The sequence below is a fragment of the Oryza sativa genome, chromosome 9 (assembly GCF_034140825.1).
Source record: "Oryza sativa Japonica Group chromosome 9, ASM3414082v1".
NCBI classification, from domain to species: domain Eukaryota; kingdom Viridiplantae; phylum Streptophyta; class Magnoliopsida; order Poales; family Poaceae; genus Oryza; species Oryza sativa.
Genome location: NC_089043.1, coordinates 17305500 through 17325656, shown reverse-complemented (window position 1 = coordinate 17325656; position 20157 = coordinate 17305500). Strand labels below are relative to the sequence as shown.

The 20157-nt window shown below is 38.7% G+C and overlaps 2 protein-coding genes across 2 annotated transcripts; both read left to right on the top strand.

The window, feature by feature from the left end:
- Positions 1-7340: 7340 nt before the first annotated feature.
- LOC107278924 (zinc finger BED domain-containing protein RICESLEEPER 3) lies at positions 7341-10669 on the top strand. Its single transcript, XM_026020242.2, has 5 exons — positions 7341-7531; positions 7712-7780; positions 8203-10047; positions 10160-10233; positions 10308-10669. The coding sequence occupies exons 2-3, from the start codon at positions 7714-7716 to the stop codon at positions 9396-9398; spliced, it is 1263 nt and encodes a 420-aa protein (XP_025876027.1). The 5' UTR covers positions 7341-7531; positions 7712-7713; the 3' UTR covers positions 9399-10047; positions 10160-10233; positions 10308-10669.
- Positions 10670-11316: 647 nt separating this feature from the next.
- On the top strand, positions 11317-17020 carry LOC9269550 (zinc finger BED domain-containing protein RICESLEEPER 1-like). The gene is made up of 3 exons (XM_015755938.3): positions 11317-11377; positions 11582-11647; positions 15046-17020. Exons 2-3 carry the CDS (start codon positions 11584-11586, stop codon positions 16248-16250), a joined length of 1269 nt encoding a protein of 422 aa, XP_015611424.1. The 5' UTR covers positions 11317-11377; positions 11582-11583; the 3' UTR covers positions 16251-17020.
- The last annotated feature ends 3137 nt before the right edge of the window (positions 17021-20157 follow it).

Here is a 20157-nt window from a genome sequence, read left to right as displayed (position 1 = left end):
TTGTGACCCTGTGTATGCAAATATGGCCAACCTTTGTGTTCCTTCTCTTTTTAATTTCAGTCAGAGTAGTTGGTGAGTCTGACCCATTTTTTCCCCTGAATTCTGAAAGCTGTACATACTGTCAGTCATTCTACAACGGGAAATTCTCCAAGAAAGCAAAGGAATAGTCTGGCACTTTGAATTGCCCTGCTAATGAATCCAAAATGTCAAACAAGTAACTATGCCACCTCACATGATTGTTTGAAGCCTAGTGATAGTAGGTTAGGCATTCACCACCTGTTCAAAGCTGTAGGAAGTAGACATGCACTGCAACTGATTACTTTGTTTGATGTTTTTTCCCCCTTTCCAACAAGAATTCTCCACTGAAATCATTCAGAGTGCTATAATAGTGTCCTCACTGAAAATATTATACAAAACATAGATTCATATTCTCCACCATCTGAACATATAGCATAAAACAGCCATTTTGCAAATGTGATTGTATGTTCTTACCAATTAGACAACTGAGACAACATTCAGATATATTTCTCAATACTTTGAACTTCCAGCTGGATGGTACAATTTCTTTTTGTTCTTTCATTACTAAGGTTGATCTCAAACTGGATAGCTCAGACATATGAGGTGCACTTGCAGAGTTGTAGTTTGATCTATCAAGTATAAAATATATAAATCCACTAGGTGGTGATAGTGCAGGGTACCACCCTATGTATGCAGTCCCTGCCACCTAGGAGGAACAATATAGTAATCCTCATATCATGGCAGCTCAAGCATTTTACAATAGTGGTCAATAGTAGTGCCATTCAGGAATCATTGGAGGAGGTACCCATTATAACAGGGATAGTTTGTCATATTTTTTTATCCCTCTTTTCAATGTTTCTGGAAGGGAGTTTGCTACACAAGCTAGAAGTAATTCTTCTGCTTCTTGCAAGCTGTGTGACATGACCATAGGCACACACACACACATCTAAGTCATATGACCATGGCATGGAGTGCTGCATGCCATGTTTGATCTGTGACATGCCAGGCCAGGCCAGGCCATGCTTTCCCCTCCTTAATGAACAAATGAAGCCATCACCATGGAGCCCCCACCACAGATCTCAAAGCATTGCAATCTTGCATTCTAGTGCTAGTGCACTCAGCATATATAGGTGGACATCTTTTGGTCTTTTAAAAAAAAATTGTTCTTCTTTATTTTCTTTCTTCTCCAAATGGCAGAATAGTGAAAGTCTTGGCCTCAGACAGCTGAGTGGTACATACTATAGAGATGGTTGCAAATTCTGCAGCTGCCTTTTGGCTGGGGTTAGATCTTGGGAGATCTTTCTAGGAGGGTGAAAATAATCATCTTTCAGAAAAAGAGGGGGGAAAGAAAGCAACTTTGAGTCCTTACATATGTGTTTCATCAGCTTTGGGAGGAAAATTGTTTTCTTAATCTCTCTGTATATTGTTTTGGATAATAGCTTTCTCCTCCAATAAAAAAATTTGGACAGTCAAGGTACAAGAATGTCGCGTTGGTTTCCGATCGGACGGCCGAGATCGATCGACGAGATGCTGCTGCCAGCTGAGGAGCAGAGAGTCCAATGTTTACAGCTAGCTGCAAGGAGATCCAACTTTCACAGCACAAGCCTTTACTGATTCAACATTGCACTTTCAAAAGCCATGCACCAGTAGGCAGCTTTGGAATCCCATGTATGAGGATGAGATAATGTGAGAGCCCAAAAGCCAGAGGAGGACGAAGAAAGAGCAGTACCCGGATTGCCAGCAAATGTGGCTAACCCTCATCTTTTTGCAAACACTTCTTTTCCAGAGCACCAAGACATGCCTGAAATCTCTCAAACTTTGTCCTTAAAGACCCCCTTAGCATGGCATTAGATTCACTAATGTTAATAGGATCGATCCATCAGATAAAGAACAGTGTCCATGCATCCATGATGCAGTGCTGCGACGTAGCTATCTATCTCTGAAGATGATCTTTGCTTTCAGGGATGAGGTTTGCATCTCCAATGCCCATGTCCTTCCCAGGCTGCAAAAAGATGAAAAGAAGGGCACTCTGAAAAATCTGAATCTTTTTGGCCCTAGTAGTACGTGTGCTGCCTTTGCTTTCGCAATTCACCTCAGGCTACGACGAGCCTGTGTCTGTCACTAATCGAATCAAATCGATCTTTGCATAGCATAGCATGCAGCTGATCGATGCATACTCTCTGCTGCAGCAGCTGCTACTGTTGCTACTGTTGGTGTTGGTGGTGAAACGTGATCGATGGATGATGGGAGAATGGTGCGTTTTCTGCTGCTGCTGCTGCTGCTGCTGGACATGGTGATGGGTGGTAGTAGAGGAGAGGAGGAGGGGAGTTGGGGCCATGGAGGAGTGGTCAAAAGTTGGCATGATAGAGGGGGAATATTTGGAGAGGGGCGGTGTTTTCTTTTGGTGCGGCGTGGGGAGGCACCCGCCCCCATCGGTTGCACGTTGCAGCATCCATTGGGGGCGCTATGTGGCTTTATTTGCTAGGGTTTTTTCACCCTCTTTTAGCCACCATTTCACGATAGAATCTACCATGTGTATCATTGACTGTATTTGTTAGAGTATATGGTATCATTGCAGACGATCTAACAATTTCTTGGAGGTGACCATTGTTTTCGTTTACGTCGCCGTCACCTTAGAAGAGATCGTTCTTTCGCCGTCACCTTAGGAGAGATCGTTCTTCCGGACGTTTTCTTCCTTATCCCTTGTACTCTATCGTATATATCCAATCATTTACTGATTTATTATAGCATATGGTATCAGAGCAGACAATCTAACGTCGTTTCCATCGCCGCTATCATTAAGAGTAGCAATTTCCTGAGAGCGACAACTTCTTTTGTTTTCTTTTATGTCACCTTCGTTTTTCCGGCTGTTTTCTTCCTTATCTCTTGTACTCTATATATATACACCGTATATGTACATCGGTATTCGAGGCTCAATACAATTGATCCATATACGTAGTACATCTCCTCTCGTATAATATTTCAATATTAATGCGACAATTTAGTATGAATACAGTAACCGTTGACCGAGAAGTTTTCTTACAATGATCTCTACTGGTAGTAATAAGATCAATCAATTTGTGTTATATAATCCCGATGATTGAGTACGTGGATCAGAAGTTACTTCCGTAATCTAACGTCTCATTGACACGCCGTGTACGTTCATCCCCGTCTCCTGTTCCATCATGTGTGCATACTGATCTATGAGAGACCGACTTTAATTCCCATTGTCATTCTTACACCGATAATATCCCAGATCTGATGCAAAATACAGGTCAAACGAGAGAACATGTGGAGTACAATATACCATAAACATGGCGGCAAGAAAACAGACACCTACCAGGAGACAGCCACCACCATATATATGCATCCGGCATCACCCGTCGTTGTATTACGGTCCATCCTCTCCATCATCAACCCCAATCAATCATGGAAGCGAAAAATCACCATCAGCAACAAAAAGCAACCCAACCAACCAACCAACCGGCCGGTGTCGTCTAAGCCATATCGATCGTATGCATACGACGATACGCAGATACGCACGTACGCGTCGATCGATCGAGGAGGCGCGCGCTGTGCTGTCTGCCTCAACAATCATCACTCGATGATCTTTGGCAGAACGGCCACGCACGAATGCACGATGGCTTAGCTAGTATAGGTAGTGGTGGCTATACCCTGTATATTGCTCTGCTTTGTGCCCGTCCAGCTTTGGTTCTCTGTCTCTCTCTATGTGGCTCTGGCTGACATGAGATGAGAGGTGCTATTAGCTCCGTTCCAAAATAAACAAACATTGTACTAAAATATGATACATCCTAGTATAATGAATTTGAACATAGAGTGTCTAGATTTATTGTATTAAGATGTGTTATATTCTATTACGAGGTTGATTTATTTTAGGACAGAGGGAGAGATTTAAAGGAGGGGGGAGAGGCTTTGATGGCTGTGGGGAAAGAGAAGGTGATCGTCCTGGCTGGAGGGCAGCAAAAGGATGGATCCACTGTCCGGTGATGCAGGGGATTCATAATGGCACGTAATGCACGCTAATCAGATGGAGCAATGAAGGAAGAATGGCTAATGTGAGAGAGTGTTCAGAGTATATTTAAGGGTCCTATATTTAAACATTAGCCGTATATATAGATAATTGTAGATTGATTGGTGTATGCAACTAAATACAGTGTAACGTTCATAGCTCTTCAAGTTTAATCTATGAAAGTATAATTCTTGCAAATTGAAAAATAGACCTAGTTTAAATCTCGGTCGATTGATAAAGGCCGATGGATCAGAGATCAATGGCCTACAAGCATCTTCTAACTGCAGTCAAGCGGGAGGCTAAGGAGGGGACATAGTGAGGAGGACTCATTGTTAATGGTAACAGTTAAATCCTTGGCAAGTTTTCATATTGTTGTTTTGCCGTCCAACTCTACCAAGTTTCGTTGTATTAGGTTGGTTAGTGATGGGAGAGGGGCAAGGACAGTGAAGGTCAATTTAGAGGAAAGACTGAGGTGACATTGTTTAGAGGATAAATTGATGCCACAAAAGCAATGTGGGTGAAGGAGGTGGGCATGGTTTAACAGCGGGAGTGAGTGATGCCATGTAGTTAGGAGAGGCCTTGAGGTGGTGGTGATCCGATGGTGAACCTCTGGAGTCTCGAGAAAGGAAGAAGAGGCAAGTAAGGGAAACTCGTCAGAATTGATTGAAAGAGTAAGGGTAGTGACATGTAGGAGGAGAAAGCGATGAAGGTGGCTAGCAAGGAGCCAAGGAGGGTACATCCGGTGGTTCTTGCATGTGTGCACAATGGTAAGTAAGGTTGAGGGTGATAGCACACTTGGTGAGGTGGAACAATATCACTTGCTTTTTCCTTCACCTTTTGGAATGTAGTATTATTAGTACAATATATTGATAAAACGTAAGATAATGAGGTATAGATAGAAAAATAGAGAGTTGGATGGAATGAACTGGGAGAGAAATATAGAGGCCAATAGGGCATAAAGATTGGTTGTGTTCAGTTTCACTTATTCGTCAACGGTTCAGCCAACATAGGCTGCGTTCGTATGTCCTGGATGGGAACTCATTTCCTCCACGTGGAAAACAGAGTGATCCATTAGCGCGTGATTAATTAAGTATTAGCTATTTTTTTAAAAAAAATGTATTGATTTGATTTTTTTAAATAACTTTTATATGAAAACTTTTTTAAAAAACATACCGTTTAGCAGTTTAAAAAGCATGCGTGTGAAAAACGAGGGAGAGGTGTTGGGAACAAGGTGCCAAACACAGCCATAGTGTTTTGTATCAGTAGTTGTGACAATAACGACTATGTTGTCACGGTTGCTCAGTGCAGCCGAATAGTGCCATTTCCTTTTTCTACCTATAGGAGAGAAAAAATAATACGTTGAATGGAGTTTGGCATGAGGGTGCCTAATTTTCGTAGTGTGTTATTAATTTCAAGGGATCAAACCGCCCATACTTTCTTCTAAGCTTAATAGTAAAACATTTTTACATGACCTTACTGGGGTTGCAATCAGGAAAAAGTTGTTACAAATGCACCGTGCACAATCAACACACAAGTACACAGAGCACGCGAGACACGCAACAATCTGATTGGTTGCAGCATGTTGGGAAACTAAAAATCTCTATCGATCACATGTTACCAGAGTCTGCTTATACGTACCCAGCTGATCAGTGCCCTGTCGATCAACCCAATCGTTCAACATGCTCCATGATCACATCTCAGAAGAAACAGAAGCAATGAACGATCGACCATCACAAGAATCAATTGCAAGTGGGTGAGAAATGCTAAAGTGATGACCTCTCCCTCAGAGCAAGTTTAATAGTACAGTCCACTACTAGCTCCAATTTATCTATAGTCAATCTAATAGTCAATTTATACAATAGTTGCTTACTATACTATTAATATATGATCCTACATATCATGCACATACTACGTCTTGAAGTCCATGCTACTTCTTTTCTCTCTCATCGTTTATCTTATTAAAATATGTTTATAGCTGCTCTCAGGTTTCGATAGAAATGCGTCGCTTTGAGGCTCTCATCGGATGGCCTAATCAGCCAAAGAAAAAACCAAATTTTGAATTTTCAAACTTAATTTTGAGGTTGATTTTGAGATATTTTCAACGTAGTTTCTTATACAACATTGGCTTTTAAATCACCGAGAACACATTTATAAAAGTTTCATCTATAAATTTATTTTTATTTTCTAATAAACCGTTTTGAAAATAAGCCAAGGACCTGAACAAGCTAGTAGTGATGAACAGCGGAGACGAAGATGATGTTCGATCAGAATTCAGAAGCCATACGCGCATGCGAGAACGCCAGCCAGTGAGACTCGATCATCGATTGGCCGCCGACCGCCGAGCTGCATGCCATGGCCGGTGCCGTGAAAGATCTACAGACTTCAGGTACTGTACTCCGTGTTTGACCGCACACTGATGCCGGTGCAGTCAGAAGTCCCTAGTGAGTCTGTGAGTGACAGGTGACGATTGCCTCTCGCTGGCAGTGTCAGGGTGTGTGTCAATGCGTGTGTTTTTCTGCATGGACAGAGCATATAATATTGTAAGTCTTCTGATTTTTCTGAAGCTGCATAGTATAGCAGGATGCTACTGTTATTTGTGGCAGCCTATAATCCATTTCCACTGTTGAAAAATAAAATAAAAAGTAAACTTTAGAAAACCCCACGTTTTACGGTAGCTTATTAAGATTTTAATAAAGGTGAGGTTTTTGAGACCATAAAACCTATTGATAAGAAACATAATACATATGATTTTCTACAACTTTGACTATTATACATGGGGTTTTTTAAAACTTGTTCTTTTACAAACCTCATCACTATACATTTTGAGCGCGAATTTGACTTAAATTCAAAAATAAAATTATTAAGTTTTAAGTTTTTGCTAAGATTGATAGTTTAATTCTTTACTAATTTGAGAAATTTGTTTAAGATATGCTAAATTAATTAAGATTTCAATAAAGGTGGGTTTTTATGAAACATTAAGACCATAAAACATGTGGTTATGCGCCACACGTCATAATATTTATGGTTTTTCGTAATTCGACCATAAAACATGGGGTTCTTTGAAATTTAACAAAATATAAAAGGTACTAGCAGCTTGTGTTGGCAATGGCAACTTTGAGATTGTTCGGAAAACAGAAGATCTTTTTTTTTTCTGTTTTTCGAAGCAAGCCTAGCCCAATTTGGCTGCACTATACTGGGCCTCCAAGAGTTTTTCAGTAATGGGCTCTGATTCCATGGATTGAGCCCACGCAAAGGTAGGTTAGAAGTCAGGGGGGCCGAAGCAGCGCGAGATGGCGGGAGAAAGCGGCGCGAAAGGCTTCCCCTTTCCCTCCATCTTCTCCCCTCTCGTCTCCACCGCCGCTTCCCCCTTCTTCTCCCCACCTCGCTCCGCCCGAGAAGAAAAACCCAAATCCAAACGCCGCTTCTGCTGATCCGCCGCATCCGATCCATCCCAGTGTCCCCCTACTCGAGCTGTAAAGATCGGTATGCATCTTCCCCTCAATTCTAGATTCTTCTTTTTTTTTTGATTTTTTGGGGGGATGGAGGAGGCGGCGGTGAATAATCCAAAGCCGTTTCTTGTCCTCCTGGATAGATTAGGCTTCTGTTTTTTTTTTTATTATTAGCTTGTGTGTTGAATGCGATTTGGGTTCATGGGTTGTGCAGATATGGATGATCAGGAGTGTGGCGGTCCAAGCGGCGGCGTCGGCAAACAAGAGGATGGAGAAATGAATGGTGCGATTCTCTCTACTATCTCGTATGGATTGAAACGAATCTATTTTCATGATGCGTTCTTGCAAGTGGAAGTCTTCTAGGTTCACTTCGATTGCACGAGTAATAGGCAGCTTCAAAGTCTAGTACCTATTGCGCTACATTTATTTCCTCGAAATGCTACTTGTCTACTTTGTTCACAAATCTGGTACTCTATAAGCTCTACATTGTTGAATGATAAACTCTCTTGCATGTAAAGAAGAAATGTTGCAGTGCAGCTTTAATCTTGTGGTGCATTTGGCAATTACAATGTTTTCACAGCAATGCGCTAAGCCTGTTCAGTCCATCCCCTTTTAAAAATATTGTTCACTTAAATTAGGGCAATTAATTTTTAGACATGTTTTACTCAATTGACTGCACTTTTCTAAGTCTTTCCTGATGTCTAGGCACGGAAAATGAGGTTGACGATGCCGATGACATGGTTGAACAAGAGGAAAGCTCAGGCAGCGCGCCAAGCCCATTGCTCTTAGGCACACGGCCCAAAAGGCTCCGATCAAAGGTGTGGGATGACTTCACACCCATCTTCGTCGATGGGAAGGTTGCGAGGGCTGAGTGCATGCATTGCCACCGAGTCTTCAACAGTGGCACAAGCAATCTGCTAAAGCATCAGGCCAAATGCAGCCCCCGGGCACAGAAGAGGCCCATGCAACAAGAGCTTCCAGTATCGCTGTCAGTCGAGAATAGGTCCCCTAAGGAACTTGATGCAGTTGAGCAGGACATTCCTACAGACAAAAATACAAAGAACCTGGAGGTTGAACAGGCTGAAACTAATAAGCTCGTCAGAACATTGGCAATGTACGGAGATATTCCGTTGAGGGTGAGCAACCATGGTGAATTCAGTCGGTTTGTTGCTTCCTTAAACCCTATGGTCGAAATTCCACCTGCAGATAACTTGTACTTGTACTTCACGGGATTATTTGAAGAAGAAAAGGCCAAGCTTAAGAAGCGGTTAGCATCTTTAAATAGTCGGGTGTCCCTGAGTGTTTATGTTTGGCACTATGACACACTCTTGCCATTTTTGTGCTTGAGTGTTCATTACATCGATGATCAATGGCAGAAGGACAAAAAGATCATTGCATTCCAGGCTGTCGATTCTTCTTGCCACGCAAAAGAATTGAGTATGGTCATATTAACAGCTATTAGAGATTGGGGTCTCTTTGGCAAGGTTTTCAGCATTGCATTAGATGATGCATTCATTGACGATTCAGTGGCTTCAGATGTGAAGGATATCCTTCAAAAATGGAACTCACTGCATGCAGATGAAAACTTATCTGGAAACCAGAGCTTGTTTGTGGTACGCTACGCAACTCATCTACTTGATCAGATTATTCAGGTAGGGCTCGATGAGCTCGACAAGATCATGGAGAAATCAAGAAAGTTTTCTAAACTTAACAAATTCATGGAGAGGTCAAGAAAGTTTTCTAAGTATCCAAAGGGTGACGCTCCTTTAGCATTACAGTATCCAAATTGTAGATATGCACCATCATCAGAAGACTGGGGTAAAGCAGATAAAATTTGTGCGATCTTGGATGATTTTCATCGACAAAAGGATGAACTGTACAAAGGTTGCAGTCCACTCTAGCTCTTTGACAAGATCTGGGATGTCAAGAAGGATTTGCACCGTGAACCAGTTTACTATAGTGACGAAGAAAGTTCGTATGTGCGGGAAAAGATGCAAAGGAAGTTCAAGGAACAATGGAAATTCAATTGCTTACATATTTGTATGCCTATGATCATGGATCCTAAATACCGTCTGGAAATCATCAAGTCACGTATTATGTATAATTTTAACAGTGATATGGAAGATTATATTGAAGAAGTAAATGACATGTTGCTTAGGCTCTTCAGGGAATATTCTGGTCAGACTGAAGACCCTAACTGCACTTCCAGTTTTATAACTAGTGGCTGGAATTATTTGTATAAAGATGACAGGTTGTTGGATCATTATCATTATTCTGAATTTCCAGAGCGGAAGCGACCGATGACTGAATTTGATCAGTATTTGGAAGATCCATGTCTCTCAAATGATGGAACCAGTGTTCTCAAATGGTGGAAGGAACATAGTATGATATATCCTACAATCGCTCGGATAGCACGTGACATATTGGCAATACCTTACCGTACTGATTGTAAGGTAGCAACAAGGACCACAAGAGTTGCAATTGCTAAGTCAGATGGTAACCACTATGTTGAAGAGCGCGTATGTACTCAGGATTGGCTCAGATCAGGCGGTGAGTTTTGTGCCCTTGCTGTTCTCTTTTTTTTTTGAGGGGTAGTGCCCTTGCTGTTCTCACTGCTATCCAATTGCATGATTGTACTAACTGTGGTATACATGTGTTGTAGGTTATGCAAGTTAGTTACCTCATATCATTCAATGATACTTTGGGGCGAATAGTTCAGCATTGCTAATGTTTTATGTAAGTTGTTTTCCTTATGTTCTCACTGTAATATGTGCTACTGGCAATGCTCATAAGCTACATTTCTGATGCAGGTCTGCAGGATTCGACAATGCGTGTACTCAGGTTCAGAAATGTTGAGGATAATATGCTTAGTTCATTTGGCAACTATGGTTAACAGTATCTTCAGTTACTGATGATAGATCATGGATGTGTAATGGGGCTTGTGTATGTATGTGTGGTCGGTGACTTGTCGGTTGGTCTACTGGTTTCAGTATTTATCCTTTCTAAACCTATCGATCCGGTGATACTTGATCATTGTTCTTATCTTGATATTATATTAATTATATATCCCTGAGTTATATTCCTGTAATTTTCAGTCTTACGGTTTCCATAAGCTAGAGTATACTTTATTTTGCTTTTCATGCTTGTATCTGGTTTGTTCGGTCGACCAAAAAAATATTCAGGCTTTCTATGAAGAATGATGCACGACATGATCATGCATAGATCACAGTAGTAGTTTTTAATTTATCATCAACCATTTTTTTCCTGGAAGATCTGAAAAACCAGGCGGATATACTCTGATAAGTCCATGGGACAAAACTAAAATGTTCAGAACATCATAGAGAAGTAGAGAGCACACCTTTTTTTTTGGTTGCAGTGCTGTTCTCAGAACTCAGAACTCACCTCCGCTTAATAAAGCTAAACACAGATCTAGATTTGTACACAATCTGCAGCTTTTTCTTTGTTAGTTCAACCCAATCGATCTCTTACAACACAGATTCTTGTGCAGCATGATGCAGTACGCAAGGAACAGAGACTGAACTACAGCAAAAGCACACAAGTTCAGAACTGGAGTTCTAGCGCCAGCTTGTTGGGCCGAACCAAAATGGTTAAATGGGCTCTAGGTTTTCAGGCTTGGGCTCCCTGGAAAAGTGGGGCCCAGACAAAGGTAGGTGACAGATTTTCATTTTTACCGCGAACGCGAGGTGAGGTGGCGCGGGGAATCGGCGCGAAAGGCTCCTTCCCGGTTTCTCCTTTCCCGCCATATTTCTCTCTCGTTTGCTTCCGCTTTAATAGAGAGAGGAAAAATCCTCGCTTCCCAAGAGGGTAGCGGCGGCGGCGGAGGTGGCGGCAAGGAATCCAGCGTTGCGTCCGGGGATCGGTATGCGTCTTCTCGATTCTTGTTTATTCACTATTCTTTCTCGATTCCTGGTTTTCTTCTTCTTTTTTTCCCCATTTCTTGGGGTTGTGGTGATGCACTCTGCTTCTTCCTAGTGGATTTCGGTTTTTGTCGATTCGTTATATCGTGCATGCTGGTTGTGATTGGAAACAGCTGAGGAATGGATTGCTTCTGTTTGGTGTCTAGGCATGGAACAAGATTGTGATGATGCTGCAAACCAAGTCGGCGCAGGAGAGGAAAGGATACTGAACGGTACTGTTTTCTCTTACTCTCACTCAGAACTCAGAAGATGTCATCTATTTGGATGCCATCGCCAGCTGCATAGTTTGTTATTGATTTTCTGTTGCTCTATTTATTCATCTAGCTGTTAAATGTCTGGTTTGATTAACTTTGTTCACAAATCTGACGCTGGACGAATTCTACTTTGTTGAAATGTCTACTCAGTTAGTCAGTTTGCAAAAACAACGACGACAACGAATGCTATTCCAATTAGTATTTTGTTTTTTTTTCGCGAATGCCAATTAGTATTTTGTTGCATTAGGCTTTAATCGATTTATAAAACTAGTAAGGAAGCCCGCGCAGATGCGCGGGCAGTTTATTTATTGTATATAAAAAGAATACTAAAAGAAATCCTATCTCACTATATTCACTATAATAAATAGATCATAGATTCTGATGTACTAAATGATAAGGATGCGTATCATATCCAAACAAAATAATCACTTTGTCTCGATTATATGTAAATTCGCCTATCACCACTACTTATTGTCATTGTCTTGAAATATGATTGTCTTTTTAATAGATATAATTGCAGTTATACCTAAAAATAAACCCAACACATCATTAATGTCATAAAAAAATCTCCACATCATACTCAAGTGCCCATGTCTCACATGTGTCCAAATCTGTATATAAATATTAAAAGTACCGCTTCTACCAATTAATAGGATAACCCCATTAAACTTATATAAGAATGCCCCTCTAACGACTGGGTGAAGCCGACTATAGCCGCTAAGGATTTTTCTCTAATGCCTTAATTCATGGGTCTCATATTGATATAGTTGTGCTCCTCAAGACATGTGTGAAGCACAATTTTATTGGTAAGTAAGTCAGTTAAGCTATATTTTCAACGGTAACCTCTAACTCGAACCACCTCAACCGAATAATGCACCTGCATAGTTCACTACAACGTAAGTCAGTTGAGATTCATGCTTGGCACCCTCTAGGGAATGAGTGAAAGAAGATGGAGGTAATGAAAAACTTTTTTTATGTCTTGAGTTGATTTATTGTTAATCAATAGTACTAAATTTTAGTAGTATAGACATATTTTAAAAAAGATTAACGTGGTTGATCAGTTGACTATCTAATAGCTTCAGTGGCGAGGATCACATAGAAAATATTGGCTCACACGATGATCATTTGCTAACATACGGTTTTGATATTATTTACTTGTATTATACATCTAATTCACCTATGCATGTACGTAGTGTTTAATATGCGTTGGAATTTGTGCTAATTCGTTAACACTATTTGGATGAGAACGACATAAAAATAGATATAATGCAGTTACATGTTTGTTTTTTGGGCGAATAGTAGTCTCTCGTACATATGTTTGTTTTTTTCCTTTTTTTTTGGACAAATATATTTCTAACATAGGGATAGAGTGTACGCATGTGTACTCATAGTGTGCTTCTGCACATATTTATATTAGTTCATATGATTGTCTTTTACATTATTAGTAAAAAATACACTTTCGAGAAAATCGACGGGAAGAGGGTGGAGCAAAGGGTGGCGTAAGGTAGTGCCATATGGCATTGCTTGGTGTACCACCTCCGTAGGAGTGGTTGCTTCATTTATATATCCTCAATTTGGGAATATTTTAGAGCCGGAAACAAAGTGAAAACTACCAAATGGGATGGATAATATACACACACTCTTTCTTTTTTTTTTCTTTTTATATCTCTTGTGTACGTACTTATGTAGGAGTTGTGTATGTATGTAGAGAACTATATGGTTTTTCGCACATAGGGATTAGTTTAGTATATCTAATTTAATGGTTGAAAATAATGGATCATTGATTTAATTGTAAATTGATGGATAAATATTTTACTTTTTTATATAATTTTTCATCGATTCTCTCTAATTTATTAGAGCATCACGTGGTATCTTAGAAGCATTTGTACAAGTGTAGGAATAGTATTACTCATAGTAGTAATGTACTTGTAGTCAACTATTGTTTGTAGTACATTGTTTGTATATTCTATTTACATATAATATTTTTTGTTTTTCAAATCTCTCTAAATTTATTAGAGCGCCATGTGACAGTATATAGGAGTGTTTGTAGGTGCCACATGGCGACTTAGAACATCTGTAGAAAATTTAATGGACTTTTAGTATCTCATATGAGTGAAAAAGAAAAAAAAGAAGGAATGTGGGGGCCCGGTGGGCTTTTAGTATACACGGTGTATGAAGTACGTATGTACAGCTACGTATGAATGGCATGTAGGGCCTTTATAAATATAAATCTAATGTTATTTCTATTATAGATCTATTGGTTAAAATAACGGGTTCACCGAAATAAATGAAAACTGATGGTTAGATTTTTTAAAAAAATTTCTCTAAATTTATCAGAGCGCCACATGACGGTATAGGAGTGTTTGTAGGTGCCACTTGGCGACTTGAGAGCGTTTGTAAATGTAAATGAATATGATGTTTCTTGTGAGTTATTTAAACATAATAAAGGGAGTAATCGTTAGCACTATTGGACTGAGAAAGGCGTAAAAAGATTATAATATGGTTCATGTGATAATTTTTAAATCAAAATATAATTAATATGTGATGCAATATTTTTTATTATAAATAAAATAGATGTGACATGTTTTATGTAGTCATATATTAGGGTCGATCTGGATGTAAAAAAAAGATCGATCTGAAATGCATCTAATATGGTTATATGTAATCATTTTTAAATTAAAATGTAATTAATATGTTAATATTAGAGATAAGATAGATATGCCATGTTTTATATAGTCATATGTAAGGATAAGTATAGATCGTTTGTTTTTCTATATAGTATTCGTATGTGCCTGTGATCGTACTATTTTTTTCTGTCAAATAGTGTACGTGTTATGTTTTTTTTTTCTTTTTTGCTTTTTTGGGGATCCAGTAGGTTGATGGGCTTTTTAGGCCCATAAAAAATAATTTTAATCATTATGGGGATAAAAAAAAGGAGAAAAAAAAGAAAAGGAGGTTAGATGGGTAGTACATACGGTGTGGAGGGATCGTACGTACGACGTACGTTGGACGGAGGTAGATTTTGTTTTTTATGTAAATATAAATCTAACGATCAAAATTAGTGGGTCCACCAATTTAAATGAAAATCAACGGTCAGATTTCTCTTTTTTATTTGAGTGACATGTGGCGACTTGGGAGCGTTTATAGGATGCCACATGGCGCCTTAGGAGCGTTTGTAGCAAGCTTAATGGACTTTTAGTATATAATAGATTTTGTTCAAATCTGATATGCACTGAATCTATTCAATCATTTTTTTATTGAAATGTTTGTTAAAATAAATTAGGCCATTGTTCACTCGAAAACATAAATTTACTCGAATGCACTGTTATGCAATTATTGTGTTTCTTGATTCTTAGGAATGGGAGATAATGTTGACAATGCCAATGACATGGCTGAACAAGAGGAAAGCTCAGGCAGCGCGCCTAGCCCATTGTTCTTGGGCACAAGGCCGAAAAGGCTCCGATCAAAGGCGTGGGATGACTTCACACCCATCTACATCGATGGGAAGGTTGCAAAGGCTGAGTGCATGCACTGCCACCAAGTTTTTGTCAGCAACAGCACCAGTGGCACTAGTAGCCTGCTAAAGCACCAGTCCAAGTGCAACCCCCATGCCCAGAAAAGGGCAATGCAGCAGAAGCTTCCATTTCTGCCATCCAGCCAGAAGAATCTGACGACACTCAATTCTGATCCGAGACAGAAGAAGCTCCTATTCTTGCCAATCAGCCAAAAGAAATGCTCTGACACAGCAGATGTGATGCCTCACAAGAAGGATCCTGCCTTGCCTAACAGTATGAATGACACAAATCGGAAGAGTCAGGAGGTCGACAAGAGTGGGTCTCGTGAGGAACTCGCAACACCTGAACAGAAGAATCTTACCTTGCGTCATGTACCCACGAATAATAATGACCAATCTCATGATGAACATCCAGTGCCTGAACAGAAGAACAATCCTACCGGCACGAATATGAAGAATCCTGAGACTGATCAGAACGGGTCAAATGGACTTATCCAGACAATGGCAATGTGCGGATACCTACCATTGATGATGCACAATGATAGGTTTAGAAAGTGTCTTCCTTGCTTCGATTCTATGGTCAATATGCCAGCCAACATTAACATCTATCTTGACTTTATACAACTGTTTGACAAAGAAAAGGCTAAGCTGAAGGAGAGGTTTGCTGCTTTAAGCAGTCGGGTTTGCTTGAGTGCTCATGTGTGGCACTATGTTCAACAATTGGCCTTCTTGTGCTTGAGTGTTCATTACATTGATGAAGAATGGGAGAGGCAACAGAAAATCATCAGATTTTGTCACGTAGGTCCTTCTTGCGATGCAGGAGAATTGAGTAGTGTTATATTGGGAGCTATTGAAAAATGGGGTCTTCGTGATAAGGTTTTTAGTATTGTATTGGATGATGAGTTTGTTGATGATTCAGTTGCTTCAAATGTCAAAGCCCATCTCCAGAAATGGAATTTTCACTGTGCAAAACAGAGCTTCCAGGAATCGAATTCACACTGCAAAACAGAGCTTGTTTGTGATACGATATGGAACTCATTTACTTGATCAGGTCATTCAAGTGGGCCTGGATGAACTCGACAAAATCATGGAGAAGTCAGTGATGTGTTCAAAGTTCATGGAGGGCCTCACCTCTTCAGCAGTAAAATATTCAAACAACAACTATGCAGCATCAGGGAAGGACTGGACCTGTGCACGTCGTATTTGTGATACCTTGGAGGATTTTCATCGGTGTATAGACATAATGCCAAATTTTCCCTGTCCTGTGGACCTATTTTACATGGTGTGGAAAGTCAAACGTGATTTGCAACGCGAAGTTGATAACAACAGGGATGATTCATTTTCCACTGTGGTAAAGAAAATGCAAGAGAAGTTCAAGAACTGCTGGAAACTCTGCTGCTTACATTTCTATTTGGCCATGGTTGTTGATCCTTCGCACCGTCTGGAACACATCAAGTTTCGTGTTAGACTGCACACTGACACAGATTATATTCACTATATGCATGATATATTTCTGAACCTCTTCGATGAATATTCTGGCAAGGTGGAAGATACTAACTGTACTTCCGAGACTAGAACAGAAGTTGGTGTGGATGGAGGTGATGATCGGTTGAAATATTACCGTCGGTACGAAAATCCAATTTGTGAACGACCAATGACTGAGCTTGATCAGTACTTGCAAGAGCCACGTCTATCTGGTGGTGAGCGTGATGTTCTTCGCTGGTGGAAGGGACATAACCTGACCTATCCAACAGTTGCTCGGATGGCACGTGATATATTGGCAATACCATGCCGTACATATCTATCTATCTATTATATACTAAAAGTCCATTAAACTTCCTACAAACGCTCCCAAGCTGCCACATGGCGCTCTAATAAATTAGAGAAATCCTAGAAATTTTGAGAAAAAAACAAAACATCTAACCGTTGATTTTCATTTAAATCAGTGGGCCCACTGTTTCCAACCATTAAAAAAAAAATCCCTAACAGTTGCTCCTCTCTCCCATACGTATGTACCCCTCCCTCCGTCAGGTACCTAAATCCTTCCTTGATCCACCTCTGTCCCTACATATATACCCACCTTTATCACATATATAAATGGCTCTACATCTATTGGTTCTATCATTTTCCTCCTCTTCCTCTTATATTCAATAAAAACATAACCAATAATTATATATATATAGTGCTATTTATTGGAACAAGCAATATTTTCACTTTTAAATTAATTTATTGGAATAATCATTTAATTTATAACTAAACCAATAATATAAGATTAATTTATAATTAAAAATTAGATCATGTGATCTCTATCTAATTAATTTTTATACGATTTTGTCAGTTAAAAAAACAGAGGAGGTGAGGAGCGAGAAGGACAAATAAATACATACTTACATGCACGTCTGACGTACATGTCTCACGTACGTCTCACGCCTTTTTATTTTTTAAGATAATTCTAACTATATAAAATAATGGGTCTCTCATCTTTAAGTTAAAATCGATAGTTAGACTTTTTTTTAGATTTTTTATAATTTTATCTGATTTATTATACTGTCACGTGATGGTTTAGTAGCGTTTGTAGAATCACACGTGGAATGTATATGCTTGGCGCTCTAATAAATTAGAAAAATCCTAGAAAATCAGAGAAAAAAAACATTCAACCTTCAATTTTTACTAAAATTAGTGGACCGTTATTTTAAACCATTGGATTACATCTATTAAAACTCCCACATTGCTAATCTCCATCCCCAAAAAGAATAACGTACGTACGTATATAGTTCGTACGATCATCTCACTTTGTGGAAAAAAACTTAATTACCTACGTCATATACTATGGAGAAAAACGATAAATCAAAAAATATATCAATAGTAAAATCAAAGAAATACTAATCAAGAAAAAAACATCATACGGGCCGTCCGGCACTTATGTGTTGTCAATAGCCTTTAAACTACGATTTTGTTAAAAATAATACTACACAGAAATAAGTAGGGGGCAAAAATTATCTATTTTCATCACCTCGTACTCCTTTCTGTCCCTCTCCGTCCTTCAATACAGGGTATAGTATTTACTATGCTATCGTAAATATTGCAAGGGTATACATATGGTTGAGTTAAGGTGGCATCAGTGAAAGGCTACTGTAGGCAATGTATATAAAGGGACATATAACTAATAGAATCATTTGTGGGTGTGCCAATAGTGAATTAAGTGTTAAATGATGCTATAGCCTGGTCTTTGGGGGCACGGCTACGTCGATGTTGGACTGATGTTTCATGGCATTACATAAGAAAGCCTTGGCAGTTATAGTCGACTTTATCTGTTAGAGAGACATTCATGTCTATTTTTAACGGTGCTATTGTATTATTCGATTGAAGTGGTATGTTTAGACTATTTATACATAGATGTGGAAATAAGTGATGAACACCAAGTTAAGCAGTGTAGATGATTTTTAGTGTATTAATAATGTATAATTTATTTTAGTGGCATATGGCGCTCCTACAATTGCTCCTAGACCGCCATGTGGCACAATCTAATCTCACCGTCGATTTTCATTTAAATTGGTGGACCCGTTATTTTATATCATTAAATTAGATCTATGCTGTTGATTTTCATTTAAATTGGTAGACCCGTTATTTTTGTACTAATAAACCAGATCTATATATAATACCTTTCTGCTATATGTAATGTTTGCCGGAAGGAAGAAAACATCCGTACGATAAAGATGAAAACTTCCTCATGTTTAATATACAGGCGCTACTACTATACAAATACTTCCATACGTGCCAACGTACATGATTTTTCCTAATCTTGCTGGAAAAAAAATACTCATGAACTTAAAAAGGATAGAAGAAAGACACATCCATAAAAATTAACGGTCTTTAAAATATAATTTTCGATAAAATATATTAATTCACAAATATAAATATATTTAGTTAAATAAAGATCTATCTATTATATAATAAATATCCAATCAATGTTTTTTAAACCATCTTCTAAATATATCTATTATATATTAAAAGTACATTAAACTTTCTATAAATGCTTTTACACTGCTACGTGACTCTAAAATAAATTAGAGAAATCCTAGAAATCTATTATATACTTAAGAATCTATGAAACTTACTGCAAACGCTCCTACATATTTTCACGTGGCGCTCTAATTTAGAGTAATCCTAGAAATTTAGAGTAAAAAAAGAAAAGCATCCAACCTTCAATTTTCACTTAAATTAGTGGACCCATTATTTTAAACATTGGATTAGAGCTCTTAAAATTCCCATTGCTAATCTCTATCCCAAAAAAAAAACAAAATTTAAATACCTACACCATATATGATCGAAAAAAAGATAAAGCCAAAAAAATAAAAAGAAAACATAAACATGTACATTGTAGAATCGGAAAGAAATACTAATAAGGAAAAATCATCGATGCCGGCACAGATTTATTGTCAACAGCCTTTAATTTACGATTTTAAGATTTTCGTCCCCAATCTAATATTATAGTCCCGGTGTAGATAGAAATTCCTTTATGGTCTAATTCTGAGCGGTAGTAAATACCAGGACTTAGTAATATTTGATTGATCACAATTTGGTATATTCCATTTATTATAAAGGTTGCTAAGGAATTCATTATAGGAATGCTTCCATTGGAAATGGTTTTCTTTTGCATATCGAAACAAAAAATTAATCGTGTGGATACGTATAATTCAGAAGAATAGGTGAGTGATTCATACTCAGCATCCCTTTCTTTTATCGAAGGTTCTAGCAATTGATATCAGGATTTTAATAGTTGAGTGATTCATACTCAGCATCCCTTTCCTTTATCGAAGATTCTAGCAATTGATATCGGGATTTTTATTTAAATCTAAGAGACATTCTTATCACAGAAGTAGTATATTAAAATCTACCATCTATTTTACATAAATATATTTCTTTTTTATTGTAGGATAATCTAAATTCCCTT